At 37.8% G+C, this 21,511-nt stretch overlaps 1 protein-coding gene across 3 annotated transcripts; it reads left to right on the top strand.

The window, feature by feature from the left end:
* The first annotated feature begins 1,058 nt into the window (after positions 1–1,058).
* NUP88 (nucleoporin 88) lies at positions 1,059–21,482 on the top strand. 3 transcript variants are annotated; one of them, XM_058164383.1, is made up of 17 exons: positions 1,066–1,968; positions 3,624–3,793; positions 4,668–4,793; positions 5,049–5,135; positions 5,255–5,431; positions 6,733–6,919; positions 8,356–8,506; positions 9,199–9,297; positions 9,968–10,058; positions 10,877–10,978; positions 15,180–15,338; positions 16,130–16,255; positions 16,927–16,992; positions 18,500–18,580; positions 19,304–19,430; positions 20,577–20,695; positions 21,113–21,482. In XM_058164383.1, exons 1-17 carry the CDS (start codon positions 1,699–1,701, stop codon positions 21,174–21,176), a joined length of 2,202 nt encoding a protein of 733 aa, XP_058020366.1. In that variant the 5' UTR covers positions 1,066–1,698; the 3' UTR covers positions 21,177–21,482. The 3 variants fall into 3 exon arrangements, with proteins under 3 accessions (XP_058020367.1, XP_058020368.1, XP_058020366.1); XM_058164384.1 differs by lacking the exon at positions 15,180–15,338 and having other exon boundaries at positions 1,059–1,968; XM_058164385.1 differs by lacking the exons at positions 5,049–5,135; positions 5,255–5,431 and having other exon boundaries at positions 1,062–1,968.
* Positions 21,483–21,511: the final 29 nt, after the last annotated feature.

The raw sequence follows: 21,511 nt of genomic DNA, 5'->3' as shown, positions 1-21,511 counted from the left end.
GGGTGGAGAACTTAGGTAATTAAATGCACCCCCCCCCCATTATTATGGGATTTTAGACTAAACTGCATGGCTTCAATAAATCAGGAACAAGTGATGAAATGTGAGGAAATTTTGATGTGTATATATGTTTATGGTATAAAAAGAGCTACTTGAATTTCAGCAGAAGCACTTGGTTTGGACTAGTATACCTCTCTTTAATTCTGCACAGAAAAAAAGTGTGAAAACTCACTTTCCTTCAGTAAAATGAACCAGTGTTGGGCTGGGCCAGCAGTTAAATCACAGCTGGTGGTGGTTTGCCTGGTGTTGGCCTTCATACATATCAAGTTCTTCCCAAGGTTCTTATTTAGATTTTTATCCTGCCTTTTATATATTTTGGTCAATTTAAGGCAGTGAATACAGGTAGTCCTTAACTTACAACAGTTCACTTAGTGACCACAACACTAAAGTTACAACAGCATTGAAAAATGACCTATGATCATTTTTTAGTTACAACTGTTGCAGCATCCCCATGGTCACGTGATCAAAATTCAGATGCTTGTCAATTGGTTGATATTTATGACCGTTGCAGTGTCCTGTGATCATGTGATCTCCTTTTGCAACTTTCTGATGAGCAGTCAATGGGGAAAACAGGTTGCTGACTTAACCTGTTGCTGACTTAACAACTGCAATGATTCACTTAACTGTTGTCAAAAAGGTAAAATTCACTTAACAAATGTCTTGCTTAGCAAGATAAATTTTGGTCTAAATTGTGACAGTAAGTTGAGGACTACCGTGTACCTATTACTCTTGCTTCCTATTTTGTCCTCAATGAGGGCAAATGAGGTGGAGTGGGCTGAGAAGGAGTGACACATCCAAAATCTGCTTTCATGCCCAAGGGAGGCCTAGAATTGACAGTTTCCTGCTTTCCAAACCAGCACCTTAAACTGTATTTTTTTAAAATTTAATTTAATAATTCCATCTTCAGTTAAACTGTGTTGTCTGGTACAGATATCTTTGTAAAATAATAATCAAAATTTACAACAATATTCATTACACTAACATTGATTCTATAATATTAAAATATTACACATAATCATATTTGCTTCTCTCTCTTACCATATCTTCTTTATTTCACTAATCTTTTTCTTTTGTTTCCCTGTTTCTAACTTCCGCTTTTGTTATCTAACCATTGATAAAATAAGTCCCATGTCATATAATATTCAGTGTGTTCTTTTTCCTTAATTGCTAGCATTAGTCTATTCATTTCTTGCACGTTGTAATATTTTCTTGATCACATTCTCATCTGTGGGGATCTCTTCACTTTTCCAATTTTGTGCAGATACGATTCTAGCTGCATCCTTAAACTGTATTTCTTAATTTCCCCTTTGCAGGAACGGAGGGAGGAAAAACTTCCAGAACTTCTTGGATTGACTTTTTTTTAATTGAGTTTTTACAAATAAACAAATCTTATTTACATCTCTAAGCATATCTGCGACCATTTTTACATGTCACAACATTCCAATTCGAATACATTCTTGGATTGACTTCTAACCGGAAGGCGGGGAGAAGAGTACTTTGGAGCAACTTTGGAGTACTCTATGGTCGCCCGCCGAAATGCACGCTGGGAGCTGTAGTTTCTGCAGTCTGAGGCGGCCAGGCAAGATCCGTTTAGCCGCCTAATTAAGCGACCGACGTTCCACTTGCCTCGCTGAAGTAACCATGGCGGCGGCGGCGGCGGTTGCTGCTGTGTCGCCGGGTTTAGGAGACCATTGGTGGGCCGAACTGCCTCGCCACGCCGTGCTGAGTCGCCTGAAGGAGCAGGCCTCTGAAGCCGGGCCGGAGACAGAGCAAGCCAGGCCAGCCCTCCCGAGGGATCTGATGTTTGGCATCGGCGGAGAACTCTTCCTGTGGGACCGAGAACGTGCCGCCTTTTGCGTCCTCGGCCTGAGGCACCTTGGCGACGACCCGAGCAGCTTGGCTTCATACCAGGTGGGGCGGTTTCTTGAGCTAGTCTCCTGGTTCTTAGAAGGGAAAGGCCAGGTCACGTAGGCTCCCCCTTCATAGCGGGGATGTCGATGATGCTCATCGTAGAAATGGCGTGCTGGAGGGGAAATAAACAAACACCCGTTCTGTTGGAAGGCTTGTTCCAATGTCATCTCCATCTGGAAAAGATACTTCTGTTTTAAAAGAAAAAAAACTTGCATACTTAGAGCAGTAGATCTAGATCAGGGGTCTCCAACCTTGGCCACTTTAAGACTTGTGGACTTCAACTCCCAGAGTTCCTCAGCCAGCAAAGCTGGCTGAGGAACTCTGGGAGTTGAAGTCCACAAGTCTTAAAGTGGCCAAGGTTGGAGACCCCTGATTTAGAAGAATTCCAGCTTCACTTTGCTGAAATGCTAGCGTTTTGTTTGTGGGAACCATTCCTTTGCCTAGGAAGGAATTATATGTCTGTAAACTTCGTGCATCGCCTGCGTGGAAGGAGCATTTCCCTCCCCACCTCATTTCCCTTAGGCTGTAGTTACCTCACGCACACATATGTATGCACAGTTGCACAGGCAACATTTCTGCCCCCAATATTGAATGTGTAAATTTGGGTTGAATCAGAAAAGTTCAGTTTCCCGTGGGAAAATGAGGGCATTCCATGAAGAAAGCGTGTAGAAAGACAAGTGGCATCTGTAAGAGAAAGCCAGACTACAACTGTTCTTTGAACTCCTGTTTGGCACGAAGTTAATGTTCACTAAAACTTTCACAGTTCCCTTAAATTATACTAAATACAATTTTTATTTTATATCTGAGGTTGCAATGAACTCTTAATTGATTTTTAGCATTTAACGTCACATTCTCATAATGCAAATTCTGACATGGGTGATGTTTTTGCAATACTTTGATTTATTTGTATTTATATAGCTGCCCATCTCACAAGAGAGAGACTCTGGGCAGCATACAATACTTAAAGAAAACCAACAAATAGGTTTTAGAATAGAATAGAATAGAATAGAATTTTTATTGGCCAAGTGTGATTGGACACACAAGGAATTTGTCTTGGTGCATATGCTCTCAGTGTACATAAAAGAAAAGATACGTTCATCAAGGTACAACAAATAGGTTTTAAAATGTTATTAAAAACTATTAACAATTGCTCTTCTTTTGTACTTTGTTATGGGGCTGACTCATAAGTTATATGAAAAGTAGTATAAATATTGGTTAGTTGATAGGTAGATTGATTGAAGATGAATGAAAATAATTGGTCATGTGAATACTTGATCTTGCCTGTAGTGTGAAGCAATATAGTTTCCAAACAGTCTTGCAATTTCTGTGAGATTTTTTCCTGTAATTTTTTAATGTTCTTATTTTACATAAGTTGGCAAGACAGAGAAGTGCAATTTAGTTTTTGCCAAACGGAGAATCCAAAGAGGTACATAAATAGAGACTAGTTACTAGTAATACTATGACTAAAAAGCTTCACTTTCTGTGAAATTATGTTTTGTAGATAGTGGTTCATGACTTTGCACATTGTGGAAAGATACCCAATTTAAGTTTATTTAACAAATCATGATTAAGCAAACCAAGGCTTAGCATGGGGTATCAGTCCTATGCTAATAGGAGAAATGTCTCTAACTAATCAAATCTGTTTTTGTTTTCAGATTCTTCTCTGCATAAATTCACCCTTCTTTGAAGTGTATCAAACTGTTTTAAGTCCTATGCAGCAGCATGTGGCTCTCATAGGAACAAAAGGATTAATGGTGTTGGAGTTACCTAAACGTTGGGGAAAGAATTCTGAATTTGAAGGTGGAAAATCTTCCATTAATTGTAGGTATGTAGAATTTCCATTCATCTTGATTATCAACATTAGAATCACCTAAGATGTAGTGGTGCCACTGGATATAAGTTTGTTTGCCAATATTATCCTATCCAATATTTAAAGAGATCCTTTTCAGTTATGCAGATTCATTAATAGCATCTCCAAGGTGGGACTCAAACTGACAAGACTGGAGATGCAGCAGTATAATCCATTCCCCTCCTGACATCACATACATATACAGAGGCAGCAATTGGATTGTGTTGTTTTGGCCATTGTCTTTTTTTACTCCTCCTGTGAACATTGCTGATTTGCATTATGAAAAGCAGTCATTCAGACTGCTTCACAGGGATGACTGAGGGTTAGTGAGGATAACCCTTGTTAGATTTGATCTAAAGTCCAGCTTTGGATATTTCAGACCCTGAAGTAGTGTATCCTATTTGTGCTACATTTGCCTTGCTTTGTCTGGATCATCACAGGGAGTTTTGCTTTGGAAATGGTTCATCATCAGTTATACCTACTTACAGTACGGAGGTAGATGCTAAAGATTTCAATGAAAAAACAGGTGTGTAGAAACATTTGGAGAAAATTTCTCATGGAAGTGTTCTGGAAAGCAGTTTGGGACTTGAGAGGGAACATGAGATTAAGGTTGCAGAGAAAATTTTTAAAAGGAGTTAACTGGGAAAGCAGTCAGAAGAGTATCAAGCCATTCTAATACTGGCTCTGACATAGCAGAGTCATAGAATTAGCAGGTTGGCCTGCAAAAGTCAGTGGATATATCTTTTCATAGCATAGTCATTGTAAACATGTAAGCTGCTGATTAAAGCATTGGAACAGATGAATGAATGGTAGATCTTTTGTGGCTGAAATGCAGACATGTGTTTTCCAGCACCATACCTATCGCTGAAAGGTTCTTCACCAGTTCATCATCTTTGACCCTGAAGCATGCTGCTTGGTACCCCAGTGAGACTCTGGAGCCCCATGTTGTGCTATTAACATCCGACAACACAATAAGGTAATCTTTTCTTGCTCTGAACCAATTGCATTTAAGAGAGTTATAACTCCAAAGAAACAAAAACAGATCTCAAAAAGGCCATCTCTGGTTTTGTATAGATACTTTTGCTGCTGCTGCCAACAAAAAAAAACCAAAACCCAACCAATATGGAAAATTATTTACCATAATTGATATATACACTTACAGTTATTCAGTCTGAAGAAATAATCATGTAAGATGTTTTGTTGTTCATTAAAAAACTTCTTTTTTTAATAGGATTTATAGTTTGAGTTCACCCCAGACACCTGTGAAAATGATAACTCTTTCAAATGCTGATGAGGAAACATTGAGACTTAATAAGGGGTAAGATTAGAATCTTCCTCCTCTCCAGGCATGCTAAACTATTGTTTGTTTGACTGGAAACTGGATCTATGTTTAGAGTCACTGCAGACTAAAGTCTCTGTCTGCCTTTTCTGCTTCAGGAGAACATATACAGCGTTGATAGGAGAGACTGCAGTGGCATTTGACTTTGGACCTCTAGCGGTACTTCCTAAGAATGTAACTGGACAGAGAGACAAAGAGGATGTGCTGGCATATCCTATGTATATCCTGTATGAAAACGGAGAGACATTTTTGATCTACATTAATCTCTTGCACAGGTAAAGACTTGGTTGAGAAAGTTCACTTAGTCACTTTCAGTTTGCCTGAAAGTTTGCTGCTGCACTAGAGAATATGTTTTCAAATATAGGAGATTATAAAGGCACTGTTCTGTTCCCCCTCCCCACTTCATAGAGCAAACGCAAAGACGCGTGTCTCCCAGTCTTTTCATTTGCTACAGACCTGATTTTCTTCAGTTGAGGAAATACTTGGCAGTGACCGTGCAAAGATCTGCCAAGTTCTGAATCCGTTATCTCGTATCCAAGATCCGTTGCCAAAACTCACTGACAAAGTCTGTTAACCCTCCAACAATCGAGTTGCAGTGCACCCTTGGTAGCTTTTTTGTCCGTCACAAGGGCCACATGGCAGCTCCACCCACTTTTATACCCTGTGGGGTGTGGCTCAATGACTCAGCAATCTCTGAGCCTGCCACACTTTTTCCTCTGTTGCGCACGCTTATCTTTACGTCGCTGCCTCGGATCAATCCAGGATTGATCGTCAGCAGCTGGGACTTGAGGCGTTGCCAGGGAGGAGGAGGGTGCGGGAGAGGGAGGCCTTGTCAGCTCCTCCTCCTGGCCTGCAGTTGGAACTTGGGGCGGTGCCAGTGAGGAGGGTCCTGGCGAGGGAGGCCTTGTTGGCTCCTCTCCCTCACTTTCCGAGTCACTCTCCTTCATGAGAACAGGCTCGAGGGCCAGAGTCACAACAGGCACTGAGTGAAAAATAAAATTGTTTTAAAAGGCTGAATGGAAATCAGCTGTTTCTAGATAACACATTTCATCTTCTGTCACTGGTACTGTGCCTCAATATGTTTTGAGTATTCCAGTTTTGGCAAGGCATTAGCTATTCAAGTATTCTCTCATTGGGCTAACATTTAGGTGAAACTGATGGAGAGGCAAGAGGGTTTGCATGCAATGCAAGACAAATTTGCAAGGCAAATAGATGGAGGATTTATTCATGGTTTTTTAAAGAAGGAAGCATCTTAAGTATTTTTCAGTCGGTCCCTAGAAGTGCTTAGAGCTAAGTTGCTTCTCTGAAGTGTGGCTCAAGTGTGGCTCCAGGAGTGGAAGCATTACATTAGATTTTTATAAAATATAAGATTTTTTTTGTTCTCAGAATAAATATTAAATATGAGAGGCCATGGAACATTCTTAGCTCCTGGTAGTTCAAGTAACTCAATTTTTGCAGCTAACAGTGAAAAGTTTCTTTTATGAAGCAGTTAGTTTGGTTTATTTTGGCAGGACAGTGATGATAAAAGTTCATGCTATTAAACAGCTTCCCATTCGTCTTGAAATTGTTATTCCAGCACGAGTAACCTTGGCAAGCTACTGGGCCCATTGCCGATGTATCCTGCAGCTGAAGACAATTATGGCTACGATGCTTGTGCAGTTCTCTGCCTTCCCTGTGTTCCTAACATCCTAGTGATTGCTACTGAATCAGGGATGCTTTATCATTGTGTGGTACTAGAGGGAGAAGAAGATGATGAACAGATGGTATGTTACTGCTACAGTTTGCACTTTTGAGAAAAAGTGTTGATATATGGGAGGAATCTTTAGTTCAGTGGCAAAACAAAATGTTCTGCATGCAGTAAGCTCTAACATTGTCCAGACGAAAGAATCAAATTTTAATTGATAGAACAGATCCATGCCGGAGCACCCCAAAAACAGCTTTTTTTTTCCAGAAGCAGTCTGGGCTAGAGGGTGAAATTGTCTGAGTATAAATCCCTTGAAACATTTGTGTATATTTTTAGGTATCTGACGGCAGAAGAGGTCATTTGCTGTATTTCCAGATTTCTTATAGCGATCTTGCATATTAATTTGATGTATAATAAACAGTGTTAAAAAGGTTACAATATAACCTTTTTTTATAAAATATAAAAAGGTGACAATATAACCTTCTAGTGATTGTGAATAGCAAGCCCATAGGTTGCATATTGCTCCCCAGCTCTTTTCACTGCTGTAATTCAGTAATAAAATGGATGACTCAGTTTCATAATTTTGACATTTGGATGTCTTTCAGGGAGGCATTAGAACAATTTGGAAGCCCTCCTTCTGTCACCTTCTTTCTTAATCTCTTTACCCCAGGTTTAAATAATATGCTAAAGTCTTTGGGTGTGCCCCTTCTAGGGGAACTAGATAGAAGATTGAGGGACTGAGAAGTAGTTTCTGCCTTCTCCAGTGTTTTCCATCGCTGCCTTACAGTTATATTGCTGTGCAGAGTTGACTTCAAACACAAGCAGCTTGAAATGTGTGATCTCTACCCAAGAAATATGTTTTATCCTAACCATTCAAGAGACTGCTGGAAAGGGGGAGAAGGTACCCTTGATAGACATTTAAACTGATTGATTACTGATTGAAGTTAAAGTGAGTGCCGTTCAATGCAGTTCTGCTCCATGTCCATGGAATAAGTCAGGGGTGTCAAACTCGATTTTATTGAGGGCCACATCAGGGTTGTGTTTGACCTTGGAGGGCTGGGGGGTGGGCTTGTCCAGTGGGTGTGTCTAGAGCTCCATTTTCAGCCGCAACGGCCTCCTGCAGCCCTCTGTCAGGGAAAGTGGAGCTCGGGTGGGCTGCACCCTCCCTGGCCTCGCCCCCCTGGCCCACGGGTTGGATCTGGCCTGCGGGGCTGCCCTGGAAACAGTGAAGGACCGGCCCACAGTGCCTCTGCCAGCAAAAACGGAGCTCGGGAGGGCTGAGCTCTGTTCCTAACTGACTCAAGGTTGATTCAGCCTTCCAACCTTCTGAGATTGGCAAAATGAGATTGTTGGAGACAGCATACAAATAATGCTTATATTGTAAACTGCCCAGATAGTTCTTTAAAGCACTTTGGGGAAGTATATAAGACTATACGCTATTGCTATTAACCCAATGTATCTCAAGGTAATCATGACTTGAAAAATGTTAATATAATCATTCCATTTTCCCTGCAGTCTGTCAAGTCTTGGGATTCCCGAACTGACCTCATTCCATCACTCTATGTGTTTGAGTGTGTTGAATTAGAACTTGCTCTGAGACTAGCTTCCAGAGAAGGGGAAGAGCCTATAGAGTCAGATTTCTCCTGTCCAATGAAATTGCACAGAGGTAAGAACACGGGTTATTACTTCCCTTATATTTGTTCTCTTTCACCTTGTCCATTTAGTATCTGATAAACCTGCCTTTTAGGGCATATAACAAAATATTTTTTAAAGAAAATACACTTCTGGAAAGCTCGAGCATTATACCAGGAGCAGGGAAGTTTAAAATCCTGGTTAATTCTAATGTTGGCTGGATGACCTTATACATAGAAAAATTGAGACAATAAAATAAAAAGTGAGTTGCAAATATGACTTTGAAATGGTATTCTCACACAACTTAATGTGGGCTTAGTTGAATACAGTAGATTAAGTAGAGAAGCACAGCATTGTACTGTGAGTCACTGAAAGAAGTGCAGTATGTAAAGATATACAGCAAATGTCTATTTATACAGTTTATGTTTTGAGTAGTAATGGCAAATAATCGGAGAGGCTAATAATTTCCTATTCCAATTATATCATTTTTTTTAGATATAGTCAAAGCAAAATTGTTTCTGTAAATCCCTTGCCTTATTTTTCAAATTGTTTTACTATATAATCATGAGAAACTGAAGTGTTGAGAGATGATGGAACTGCTTCATATAAGAAACCTGGCAGATTTCCATTAAAAAAAAACCTCGTATCATCATGTACATGTGGTGTGAAATTTGTCTTGTGTCAATTTGATCATCAATTAACACAAACCATGCTTATGTTTCTCAGATCCCAAATGCTCTTCTCGCTACCACTGCACACATGATGCTGGTGTACATAGTATTGGACTCCCCTGGATCAACAAACTACACAAATTCCTTGGTTCTGGTAAGTAATTTAGTCCTCCTCACTTGTTATTTGTTTTTTCTTAAAAATACACATTTAGGTTCTTGCCATTGCATTCAGTTTAACATATATTAAAAAGGTAAGATGTTAATGTGTTCATAACTAGCCTTCAAATTTGGTGGCTTCTACTCTTTGGGAGTGTTCTCTCACTGAGAGCATATTTGAGAAGCAAATACTGCTATATTTTCTAGCAGTATGTCTGCCTTGGATCAGACCTTTCTGTGAGAACTCATTTTTCCTAGATGTATTTTTTCCTCCCTTTTATAATGCATAGTTCATATCAGAGGTGCTATTCAGCAGGTTCTGACAAGTTCTGGAGAACTGGTAGCGGAAATTTTGAGTAGTTCGGAGAACTGGCAGATACCACCTCTGGCTGGTCCCAGAGTGGGGTGGGAATGGAGATTTTGCAATATCCTTCCCCCTGCCACGCCCACAGAACTGGTAGTAAAAAAATTTGAATTCTACCACTGGTTCATATATACCATAAATGCTTTTACGTTACAAATTTATTTTATTTTGTTTTTCTCTTTGTGTTTTAACACAGAAATGTGATATAAAAATATATCCAATGAATAGGGTAGTTTGTGGTGATATCTGAATCCTACAAACTGGAATTAGTCTTGTGTATTAAATTTGTGGACTTGCTTTTCAGACGAAGAAGACAAAGACAGTTTGCAGGAGCTTGGGGCAGAACAGAAGTGTTTTGTGGAGCATATCCTGTGTACCAAGCCTCTACCATGCAGGTAGGAGGCAGTATGGCTTCCACCTTTTCTCCCATTGATGTTCTTCATGCAGCTTATCTTTGGAGATCTTTGCTCAATAACTGTTACAGATAGTTGTTGTAACATATGAAACAGTGAAGAGTATGTTGGCTTTGTTAATAATTTTGAACAATGTGTGTTTGGGATAGAGACTGATGGGGGGGTGCGGTTCACATTTGCTGCATTTACCTTGCTCAAGTAAAGTTGTATGTTATAGGAAAAACAATGTTCAAGAGAATCGTAGGTTGGATCTTTCATTTTATATATTTAAATGTCTTAGTTTTCAACTTTACTCTCTTCAGATATTTTGGATTGTAACCTTCATTATTTGGGCAAGGAGAGTGATTGTGCTGATTAGGGATGATGAAGATTGTAATCATGGTGTATACCTGGCTACTGTCTCAAGTTGTATTTTTTCTTTTACTTTTAAGCATCCCAGAGTTATTGTACTTATAAATTATATAAATAAATGATAAGCGTCCCAGAGCCATGGTGATCTGAGAATTGTATAAATAAACAAATACAATCATCAAGCATTTTGTTAGTAAGGATTGTGCTAGAAAAAAGGAAGGCAATTCCAGGACTTGTGAACTGAACGTGCCTGGAATCCAGAAATAGTCACCTAAATCTTTTTAAGAAGCAGGTAGTACATGTGGGTCATACAGCCCATCCACTTGGAGTTAAATAGATTCCCATAGAGGGGAAGAAGCTTTTGCCTTTTAGTCTGAATATAGTAAAGATGGCTGTTCTTCTACCATTAAGACTGCCAGAACTTTTAAAGAGATGTTTTGTTCCTGTAGACAACCTGCTGCAATTATTGGGTTCTGGATTGTCTCGGATATTCTGGGCCCGACAATGGTTTGCATCACCAGGACCTATGAATGCATTACCAGGCCTCTTCTGTAAGTATGAAGCCATTTATAATCTATGCCCGAGTCATATTTACTTTAAATTTTCCACAAGTGAAAAGCATTGCTGTTTACATATGCAGTCATAGATAAATATATTATTATTTTTTCCTCGGCTTTCCTTAAACTTTAGACCAGTGTTTCTTAACCTTGGCAACTTTAAGACAGGAGGGCTTCAACCTCCAGAATTCCCATGTATGCTGGCTGAGGAATTTTGGGAGTTGAAGTGCCCCACCATAATGTTTCCAAAATTGAGAAATTTAGATTGAGGTGGCTTGTTCCATAAATCTTTTTTTTTTTTTATTCAAAAAGTTTTACAAAATTTTTCCCCCCTTTCCCCCCCTCCTCTCCCCTCCCTTCACAACCCCCCTCCCCCCCCCCGACTTCCCGGAACGGGCACAAGGTATAGTTAAAAATAAAACAAACATATGCTAAAATTTTTTCGTCCCAACTTAATTATACCCCTACAATCATCAATTCCTAACTTCCCCAAAACAATCAAAATAATACATCATAATCATTCAAAACAGTCTGATAACTCTTAGTCTGATATCTACGTTGAATATAGTCAATCCATTTTTTCCATTCCTTTAAGTATCTTTCTTGCGTATTGTCTTTCAAAAAGGCTGATATCTTCGCCATCTCAGCCAAATTGGCAACTTTCAATATCCATTCTTCTATTATAGGTACTTCTTTTTCTTCCAATATTGTCCTATTAGTAATCTTGCTGCTGTTATTAGATTTAAAATCAATTTAGTCTCAATTACTGTACAATCCGTAATAATTCCCAACAAAAAAAATTGCGGCAGGAACTTTATCTTCTTTTTCAAAACATTTTGTAAAATCCACCAAATTTTTATCCAAAAGGCCTTTATGTCCTTACAAGTCCACCAAATGTGAAAATATGTAGCGTCATCACAATTACATCTCCAACATTTTGCTTGCATATCTGGATACATACGATAATTTTTAGGATCTAGATGCCATCTATAAAACATTTTATAAAAATTTTCCTCAGATTCTGTGCCTCATGAATTTAACATTTCTAACCCAAATTTTTCCCAAGTTTCCAATAATATTGGCTCCTGAAAATTTTGTGGCCACTTTATCATACAGTCCTTTACCAAGTCCCTTTCAGAATCTATTTCAAGTAACACATTATACAATCTCTTTATATGCTCCTGAGACTGATTTCTAATTTGCTTTACCAAATTTCCCTCGTTCTGCTCTATACCAATTTTCTGATCTCCTTCCATCTAGCACGTAGTTGCTCATATTGAAACCAAGTATAATTTTTCCTTCTCTCTTAATACTTGCAGAGATTTTAACTGCAAATTACCTCTTTCAGTATACAAAAGATCTTTATATGTAATCATTTCCTGATTCTGTTCTATGTTTATATTTTCTATTGTATGTCTAGGACTTGCCCATATAGGAACCTTATAATTTAGTTTATAAGAGTATTTTTCCAAACACAGAAGGGCATTTCTTAGCACATGATTTTTAAAGGCCTTATCCACTTTTTGTCATAAATTAAATATGCATGCCATCCATATAGCAAATCATAACCTTCTATATTCAAAATTCTGTCCTCTGTTAAATTAAACCAATCACTTATTGCAGAGAGCAGCTGCTTCATAATATAATTTAAAATTAGGCATTTTAAACCTCCCTTTCCGAGAATCTTGAATTATTTTCATTTTAACCCTAGTTTTTTTACCTTCCCATATAAATTTGTTAATTCCCTTCTGCCATTCCTCAAGATTCTTATCTTTCTTAATTATTGGTATCATCTGAAAGAGGAATAAAAATCTAGGTAAAACATTCATTTTAATAGCAGCAATTCTCCCCAGCAAAGATAATTGCAATTTTTCCAAACAATCAACTCCTTCTGAACTTTTGCCATAAAACCTCATAGTTATTCTTATACAATTTCACATTTGACGATGTAATATAAACCCTAAGTACTTAACCTTCTTTACAATTTCAAATCCTGTTATTTCCTCTAGTTTTTCTTTCTGTTGTCTGGCCATATTTTTTATTATCACTTTTGTCTTTTTCTGATTTACCTTAAACCCTGAAACATTCCCATATTGATCAATTATTTCCAACAAAGATTTACTAGAATTTATAGGGTTTGTTAAAGTAATCACCAAATCATCTGCAAAAGCTCTTAACTTATATTCATATTGTCTAACTCTAATTCCCTCTATCTCCTTTACTTCTTGTATTTTATCCAATAATGGTTCTAGAGTTAAAATAAACAATAATGGTGATAAAGGACATCCCTGTCTTGTTCCTTTCGCAATCGTAAAAGGTTCTGTTAAGCTACCATTGATTATAATCTGTGCTGTTTGCTCTCCATAAATTGCCCTAATTATTCTTAAAAAAACCATCTCCAAATTGCATCTTTTCTATTAATTTAAATAAAAAATCCCAATGCAATCGATCAAAAGCTTTCTCTGCATCGAGAAAAATAAATGCTGCTGGAATAAAATTTTTCTTTTCTAAGTACTCCAGTAAATTAACAATCTGCCTAACATTATTCCTCATCTGTCTCCCTTTTATAAATCCAGATTGATCATTATGAATTCTTCGCTGCAGAATCAACATTAATCTATTAGCTATTATTTTGCGCCATCTTTAAGAGTCAATTAAAACAAAGAAAAAAAAGTTTCTCTTTTTTAAAAGGTAGAAGTCAGGAGATCAAAAATACTTGCAATCCAGTAATTGTCCGCTCGCACTCATTCCGTCTGCTTAAAGAGATCCATGAAGATAAGACAATTAGCAGAGATGGACACTTTCTTCTTTTCCTGCTTTTGCAGGCACGCACTGAAGTCGGAGCATGGCAGGAATATTTATGGGACCGTCGACCCTTCAGGGCTCTGCTTAATTAAAAACAAAGCCTCTGGGGAGGACTACCAACACTTCCCTGCTGCTCTTATCTTTTCCCTTTCATCCAGGGAAAGAGATTAAAGCCGGCTTTTCCTGGCTTTTACGATGTTCAGTGCGGAGCCCCTTTAATTAGGAGCTCAGCGAAGAGGTGGAGCCACCGGAAGCCTCCGTTCCATAAATCTTTTCAAGGTTACACACAGATTCAAATGCAGTATTAAACAGTTATAGTCATGGCCGAAAGTGTTGGCACCCCAGAAATTTTTCCAGAAAATCAAGTATTTCTCACAGAAAAGTATTGCAGTAACACATGTTTTGCTATACACGTTTATTCCCTTTTCTGGGGTGCCAGCACTTTCAGCACTTTCAGCCATGACTGTAAATCAACCTTAATCATTGATTCACATGTAGAAGTACTCCTCAGATTACATATAGTGGATTCAGGTTTTGGTTGACATGGATTTTTAGATTTCCTTATTTCAATTACAATATTATCTTGTTCTTGAAAGCATATCTTTTCTTCCTTATATATATGTTGTTTGGCTAACTCCTTTGTGATATGCTTGCTGGCACCAGTTCTCTCTGAACTTGAATTCTTTTAAGTACTTCTGGAGACAATAACCTTTATATGCTTGGCTTTTGTTTAAAATATCTATGGTATAGTATTTTAGTGAAGGTGTGCAAAATTCATGGCTTATAATCAATAGCTCAATAACTTTGTAGCCTATTCAAAACATAAGTAATGGGGCATCTTTGCTGCTTCCTGCAATAATACAAATGGAAAATGTATGTCTTTTTCCTGGTTTCCAGATTGATTCTATCTCACAGTAAAAGAGCACTGTGTCTCCCAAACTAGGCTTAAACATTTATCTTCCTGTGATTTCCTGGAAAAATCTAATCTGGAAGAAAAATAGATATAAGAATATTTTACTGGGGAGTGTGTTGGATGAAAAAGAAAGGGATGACTTTTCCTTCTATTGCAATTTTGTAGGCCCCGCAGCATCTTAGCTACAGGGAGAAAAAAAACCTCACCTTGATTTCTTTAATCTGTTCTCATAGAAAAGAGGAAAACTCTCCTTAGTTGGTTCTTCCTAGAAATATTAGCAGCAAGGTATAATATTGAATAAGCCCCTATTTCTGACATTTTCTGCATGAGAGTTATGGATAGGAAGGGCCAGTGGCAATACAAGCCATTTTTTTTGACAATGGTAGGAGGATTATAAATATCCAAGGAACTTACTGAAAAGGAGAAAAAAGAAGGCAGAGAAGAATATTAATAGAAGCCTGACATTTGTTTTGACAGTTCCACAGTCCACCCAACATGCCCTCCACTTCTGTGCACCAAGGAAGAGCCACAGACATCTACCACACCTCTACGCATCCTAGCTGAATCACAGGATTCCTTTGAGAGGCATATCCGGAACATCTTGTGTCGCACCTCCGCAAATCCATTGTTGCTGAAGTACAACATCTTTCTCTTTGTGTCAAATCAATTTCACATAAAGTGGATTTGTTGTTGTTACTTTGCTGCTTTTCCTCAACAATGTGCTAAGATAGACCCTTTTCCATGCCTTGGGGAGAGCTTGTGTGTTGTTGCTTGTTCTTTGTTTTGGCAGTTGGTTCTCATTGCTGCAATTGGCAAACTGCATCTTGTTTGGGATAGACCACCAAAGCTTGATTTTTTTCAGTGGACTCATGATCAGACTTTTCTTTTTCTGGCTGAAAATCTTCCATTCTGTATTTGGCTGTTTTTTGCATCTTTTCTGCTGTTTTCCTAAATCTGTTATTCTTCTTTCATGCAAGGCTGGTAAGAGATTCAGAGAATACAAGCCATCTTGCTGGTTCCCACTGAATTATTATGCTCGTAGAATAGTGTCTTGTGGTTGATTAAGGGATAGGGTAATTAATTAGGGAGCTTTATCAAATATTGATTTCAATATTCTTTGCTCCCTTTGAGTACTTTAGATGAGGTGCTCAATGTCTGTCCGTCTGTCTGATGTATGTATGTATGTATGTATGTATGTATGTATGTATCTATCTATCTATCTATCTATCTATCTATCTATCTATCTATCTATCTATCTATCTATCTATCTATCTAAATATTTATCTATCTAAATAGCTGTCATCTACTTCATACTTTTTAACTGCCCATCTCCCTCAGAGGAGATGTTTATATGTAAGATTCATGTGTAAATGCATCCTTTTCCAAGCTTGGATGTCCCATGTTTGCTTTGTTTTTGTTTTTTAAAGAGCTGCAGATAAAGAGTCTTCCCCTCCCCCAGAAGAATGCCTTCAGCTTCTAAGCAGAGCCACTCAAGTTTTCCGGGAAGAATATATTCTAAAACAGGACTTGGCTCGAGAAGAAATCCAGCGAAGGTAACCGTGGCTCTTTGTTTCTAAATTTTTAAATTCTAAATGTATTTCATTTCAGCATTTTCGTACAGTGACTAAAATAAGGTTTTTGGGGTCTTAAGACTCTGCTGCCCTAAACAAAATAGAGAATAATTCAAAGTGCCATTAAAATTTTTATTGGATCCAATGTTTCAGAAAAGGGCACTTAAATCGTTTGCAACATGTGTATAACAATATTTCTAACAATGAACAGTTCTGCCTATATGTTATCAAAAAAAGTCTGTAAAAGTCTAAAAATTGAATTTTGAATTATCTCTTATTTATTGCCTGCCCTAGTCTTGATTTTCTGCTGACTTAAGTGTAATGCAACTGATAAACCTATACATTACTTAATAAAAATAATCTATATTATTCTGAGAAAAGCATTTATTCTGCTTCCCCGGTGATTTATTTATCTAACACATACTACAAATGAAAAGAAATCCCATTTTCTCTACCTTAACTATACCTAATGTTTCTACAGTTTTCTGTCCTTGGAATAGAAGAGTTAATAGTTGTTTTTGAATAGTTTAATTTCCTTTAAATATTAAAGCTTTAGGTGTTTATCTTCTGCAATAGTGGTTAGAGGAAAACAAAATATGCACAGATTGAGGCATTTTTTCCCGTCTAACCTTTAAATCTTTTCTCCACCTCAGAGTGAAATTGCTACGTGAACAGAAAACAAAACAGCTGGACGATCTACAGTGCTGTGGAGAAGAAAGGTTTGTGAGCCGTCCTTCCCGTCCCCCCCCTTTTATTGATTTAAACCATGTAAATTTTATTTCTTAGCCAAAAAGAATCTTAGTTATTTGATTCTTTGATTCTTTTTTTCAAATCTGTTATTTGAACAGGACAGTATGTACTACTACTTTTAGGGCTTACAGTTTAAATGACAGACAGGGAATTGGAGATGAATGTTAGGAGAAACAAATTCAGCATGAGTTCTCACTGCTACCGGGAGTTCTCTGTCCAGCTGCAACAAAAGCCGTTCATTTAACTGTATGGAATAACTGCCACCAGTGACAGTTATGAGAGATCCAAAATAGATTAATTTCAGGAGAGGAAACTTGTCTCATAGTTAGATGGAATGGTTTAGACTTTAGAGCAAAACTACACAAAGAATTATGATGGTTTTTCTGGTTCCAAGTGCTGGATTGTCCCATGGAAGTAGCAAAAGTCAGTGATGCAGAATATTCTCATACAGAAAGTATTTTATATTCACACACATTCAATAACTCAAATGGCTTGGGTTACAGATGATTATGGAGATCCTCAAATCATCCAGGTCATGGTTGTCCCAAAGGTGCTTTTCCAAAAGACAATGAGTCATTCTTGGGGTTTTTTTTTCTTGAAAATGTTTCACTTCTCAACAAGAAATGGAACTGAAGAAGCTCCCTGGATGAGAAGTGAAACTTTTTTAAAGAAAAAAACGAAGGAAATCCAGTTGCTCTTTGGAAAAGTACCTTTGGGACTTGGGTTGTAGAGTTGCAAATTGTGCAAATTCACCTATTTTAGACTGAGAGGGCCAGTTATAGGGAGCAATTTTTATGACTACTGACCCAGGTTGTTGAATCTCAACCTGGTTACTTAATTAAATCATTTTCTGAGGTAAAACTGAACTGTACACTAACCAGATTGTTCATACAACTTGCTAAACTATTAAATAATCTAACTAAGGTTAATGTGAGCATGCATCTGCTGGGCGCAATATTCTAACCATTGTCCATGCTGGCAAAGAATTGGAGGTTATGGGAGGAAGCTTGTCTTAAGTTTCACAATAAACAAAAGAACGCATAGGGTAGAGGACCTATTTCTTCTCCCACCCCAAGAATTGTAATTCCTATGAAGATGGTTGTATACTAGCATTTAAGGAAGTCTTACATTGCTCAGTCCAGGCATAGGAGAAAGCTTAGTTTATCAAGTTTATTGTGTTTGCATGGATGCTTTTGGATCTTTTCCTTTTTCCCCTTTAACATCATCAGGCCTGACATTTAGCTCCTTTTAGGTGAAATGTAAGTCAAGTTGTACATTCTGTATTTTAGTGTTCTTCTGGCTTCTCATAGATGTTGCTTTTCAGGATCATAGAAATTGATTTGCAATGAATGTATCCATTAGAAACAATGAAATTACTCAAGGAATAAATACATTTTGTGTATTGTAATGCTGTAATGTGTAAAAAAGAAAAGGTGTGCTGCTGTTCTGAAAATAACATTTTGTTTTCTCATAAAGGAAAAGCTTGAGGGAGATGGCAGAGCGTTTGGCTGACAAATATGAAGAAGCCAAAGAGAAACAAGAGGATATTGTGAACAGGTGAGGATATCTTAGGCTCTTCTGATTAATTGAAGTAACTGCAATTATCTAACTTCTTGCTAAAGAAACTGTTATAGACTTGCTTAGAAGCCTAGTCATTAAACTGAACTATTTTCTAAATTATAATGCATGTGTTAATAGAAAAAAGCCAAGTTTATGGAAAGGCAGTTGCAGGCTACACACCCAGCAAAATGAAAATGGATAAGCAGTTTTACCTCTGGAACTGTTTCATGTAAATACCAGATAAACATACTGGGTTCACAGATTCTGCCAAATCAAACCAAAGTCAATTACTATCATTTAGCTCAATGAAAATTGCTTTAGCAGTGTTTAGCTTTTTAGAAAAAAGGTTTTCTAAAAATTACTTATTACTGTACTATTGTACCTCTTTTTTCCTTGTCAAGCATCATCTAGTTTTCTAAAAATTACTTATTACTGTACTATTGTACCTCTTTTTTCCTTGTCAAGCATCAAACAGCTAGAGCAACCAATAAGACTGCTAATATTTAATTAGCAAAATGAAACTACTTTTGAACAAAAGTGTACATCGTAACACACCAAATAAGAAACTAAAATCTACAAATAAATTTGAAAAGAATAGTTATATATTGTACAAGTGTAGCACCATTCTAAGATATTTAGTTATGTAGTCTGAAAATGCATAGCAAATCTCCATCTCCACTGCCCCTTGTTAGAAACCTGACATTCTTTTTGTGGCTACAGGATGAAGAAAGTTCTCCGTAGTTTCCACTCACAGCTACCTGTCCTGTCCGATAGTGAAAAGGATATGAAGAAGGAGCTACAAACAATACAAGAACAACTGAGGCATTTAGGCAGTGCGATCAAGCAGGCAAGTGGCTTCTCATTTCTAAAAACGTATCTAGAAAAATGAAATGAGGGGTCCTTGTTGCTCTCTGAGTTTGCTTGTTATTCTGCAGACATTTCATTACCCTAACTAGGTAACGTAATCAGTGCTAGTAAGGAGTGTTTGTTGTCAGTTTATATTCCGGTGGTTTGCCTGTCTGTGTGGATGGGGGCGGTCTTAAGGATTCTTTGGTCGGGCCGTTTACTGATGGCTCTTTGGCAGTTTCTTGATTGGGGTACTGCTTTCTTGATTGTTGGTCTGAAGTTACCCTTGGAGTTAATCTATGCTGATCTGAGTGCTGATTACTGGTGGAAAGTTGCTCGAGTCTTTTTCCTTTTTGGGCTGGTTGATTATCTCTTTTGCAATGTTAATGTCTGTGTCAATTGAGAGCTGATTTGTCAGAGTGCCAGGCTTCTAGAAATTCCCTGGCATTTTTGGACTTGGCCTGGTCTAGGATTGTCACATTTTCCCAATTGAAACCATGGTTAAATCTGTCTATACGTTGTGAAATTAAAGGATTTTCGTCATGTCTTCTGACTGCCAGTTGGTGTTTATGGATGCATTCTGCCAATCTTCTGCCTGTTCGTCTATACCAGTGATGTAAAACTCGCGTTGTCATGAGGTTGTCACGTGAGTATCGCGACTCCCCCCGCCCTTCACTAAACCATGTGTGGATGTAGGTAGTGCATGACCCGCATTTGGCCCACAGGCCGTGAGTTTGACATCCCTGGTCTACAGTGATTGTTGCAGTTCTTACATTATTCTTACTGCAACAACGAAACAGCTAGGGAATTTCTAGAAGCCTGGCTCTCTTTGACAAATCAGCCACCAGTAATAATCTCTCAGATCAGCATAGATTAACTCCAAGGTTAACTTAAGACCAACAGTCAAGAAAGCAATACCCCAATCAAGAAACTGCAGAAGAGCCATCAGTATAAACTGACAGTGAACAACACTCCTTACTAGCACTGATGAAGTTACCTAGTTAGGGTAATGAAATGTCTGCAAGATAACAAGCTCAGCATGCACCAAGGACCCCTCATTTCAACCCTGACCTACAAATACTTTTCTTTATGAGAACCATAAAAGTAACTTTTGAGGTGTTTCTCCATATTGTTCCCTGTACCCTAGGTTAAAATGAAAAAGGATTACCAGCAGAGAAAAATGGAGAAGGGAAATAGTCCACAGAAGCCGAGCATCAACCTCAGCACCTATCAAAGGAAATGTATCCAAGCTGTTCTGAAAGAGGAGTGAGTCAATTGCTTGTTGAACTGATTATTTTCTTGCATAATTAATATTTGACTAATTGCAAATGCATGTATGGTGCACAGACTTCCATCTTGGTTTAATTTCTAGGCTGCTGACAGCTGCTATACTAACGCTGTCTATAAGTGTTATGTTCTGGTCAGAGTTGTATAGGTCCTAAATATTTGTGTGTTTACCAGCTTTGTGAGAGTGACAGACAACCTCCCCCCCCAAAAAAATATATATATATATATTTCCAGTAAAAGGAAGGGAATTTGTGAGTCTCTGTAGGTATTAGTTATACATAAAAAATTATTGGACTAACCAAAATACATAACATTTAAAGATTAAAATTACAAACTGCCTTTCTTACTACCCTTGCTCAATACTGACATAAAGAAAACATTTTTTTTTCCTTTCAGGGGAGAACACATTCAGGAGATGGTGAAACAAATAAATGACATCAGGAATCATGTCACCTTTTAGTCATCAGACTAAAGACTTACATTTTTGGAATATTAAACGTAACCAGCTGCCTTTTTCCTAATTTATAAACTGAACTATTTTTACAAAAAGAGCCACTATTAAATATTCGTTAGAGGATGCATCTGATTATAACGCATGTTGCAGCATTCTACAGAAGGCATGATGCTAAAGACATTTGACTTCTGCCCTTTTGATACTTCATGAGGGAAAATAAGGAAACTTTGTACTTCTTGTGACTTCAACTTAAATATATGTTTGTGATAACACACAGTTCATTTCAAAATAAAATTCAATACAACCACTGTATATATCTTTCCGTATATAGACCATCTTCT

Source organism: Ahaetulla prasina, chromosome 1 (assembly GCF_028640845.1).
Source record: "Ahaetulla prasina isolate Xishuangbanna chromosome 1, ASM2864084v1, whole genome shotgun sequence".
NCBI classification, from domain to species: Eukaryota; Metazoa; Chordata; class Lepidosauria; order Squamata; family Colubridae; genus Ahaetulla; species Ahaetulla prasina.
The sequence above is the reverse complement of the archived record's forward strand: the minus strand, read 5'-3'. Positions and strand labels throughout refer to the sequence as shown.

Bases quoted from the DNA above. Each gene is read 5' to 3' on its own strand.
- NUP88 (XM_058164383.1), top strand. From the start codon at position 1,699: ATGGCGGCGGCGGCGGCGGTTGCTGCTGTGTCGCCGGGTTTAGGAGAC. The intron at 16,993-18,499 runs GTTTGTGAGCCG...TTTCTCATAAAG, and splicing joins CAGTGCTGTGGAGAAGAAAG to GAAAAGCTTGAGGGAGATGG. The intron at 18,581-19,303 runs GTGAGGATATCT...TTGTGGCTACAG, and splicing joins CAAGAGGATATTGTGAACAG to GATGAAGAAAGTTCTCCGTA.